At 61.7% G+C, this 813-nt stretch overlaps 1 protein-coding gene across 1 annotated transcript; it reads right to left on the bottom strand.

Moving 5' to 3' along the window:
- Window positions 1-346: 346 nt before the first annotated feature.
- Window positions 347-499, bottom strand: LOTGIDRAFT_148535 (hypothetical protein; the record flags this gene model as incomplete). Its single annotated transcript, XM_009068948.1, has 1 exon — window positions 347-499. A coding segment is annotated over one exon (153 nt), but the record flags the coding sequence as incomplete, so codon positions are not given.
- Window positions 500-813: the final 314 nt, after the last annotated feature.

Here is an 813-nt window from a genome sequence, read left to right as displayed (position 1 = left end):
GTCGGTATCCGGCGAACGTAGCTTCGGGCCGAGGAACGGCCCCGTTTTCGCTCCCGACTCAGTCTCCCGGCGACGTCGCGGCTGTCTTGACTGCCTCTCTGAGGCTTAACAGTGCAAGTGCGGTCGCTCGGTCGGCGTCGGCGAGGCGGCGGGCATTGGAGAACGGTTTAGAGGGTCCGCGGCTGGCCGTGGCGGCACTCTTCCCGACCCGTCTTGAAACACGGACCAAGGAGTCTAACGTGAGCGCGAGTCACAGGGAAAAACACTCCCTTGGGGCGCAGCGAAAGCGATGTGGTCCGATCCTCTCTCGGGTGAGGGGGGCGCAGGACCGGCCCGTCGGGGGTTGTTACGGCCTCGGCGGAGCAAGAGCGCTCGCGTTGGGACCCGAAAGATGGTGAACTAGGCCCGAGCGGGACGAAGCCGGGAGAAATGCTGGTGGAGGTCCTAAGTGGTTCTGACGCGCAAATCGATCACGGAACTTGGGCGTAGGGGCGAAAGACTAATCGAACCATCTAGTAGCTGGTTCCCTCCGAAGTTTCCCCCAGGATAGCTGGCGCTCGCCGAGACAGTTTCGTCCGGTAAAGCGAATGATTAGAGGAGTCCGTGCCGAAATGGCGTGGAGCTATTGTCAAACTTTGAACGGGCGAGAAGGGGTGCCTACCGCTCGATCTGGGAGGCTCGGCCCCCGTCGAAATGTACGAGTGCCAAGTGGGCCACTTTTGGTAAGCAGAACTGGCGCTGTGGGATGAACCANACGCCGGGTTAAGGCGCCCGATCGTCACGCTCAGCAGAACCCACAAAAGGCGTCCATCG

Source organism: Lottia gigantea (assembly GCF_000327385.1).
Source record: "Lottia gigantea unplaced genomic scaffold LOTGIsca_9623, whole genome shotgun sequence".
NCBI lineage: Eukaryota > Metazoa > Mollusca > Gastropoda > Lottiidae > Lottia > Lottia gigantea.
The sequence above is the reverse complement of the archived record's forward strand: the minus strand, read 5'-3'. Positions and strand labels throughout refer to the sequence as shown.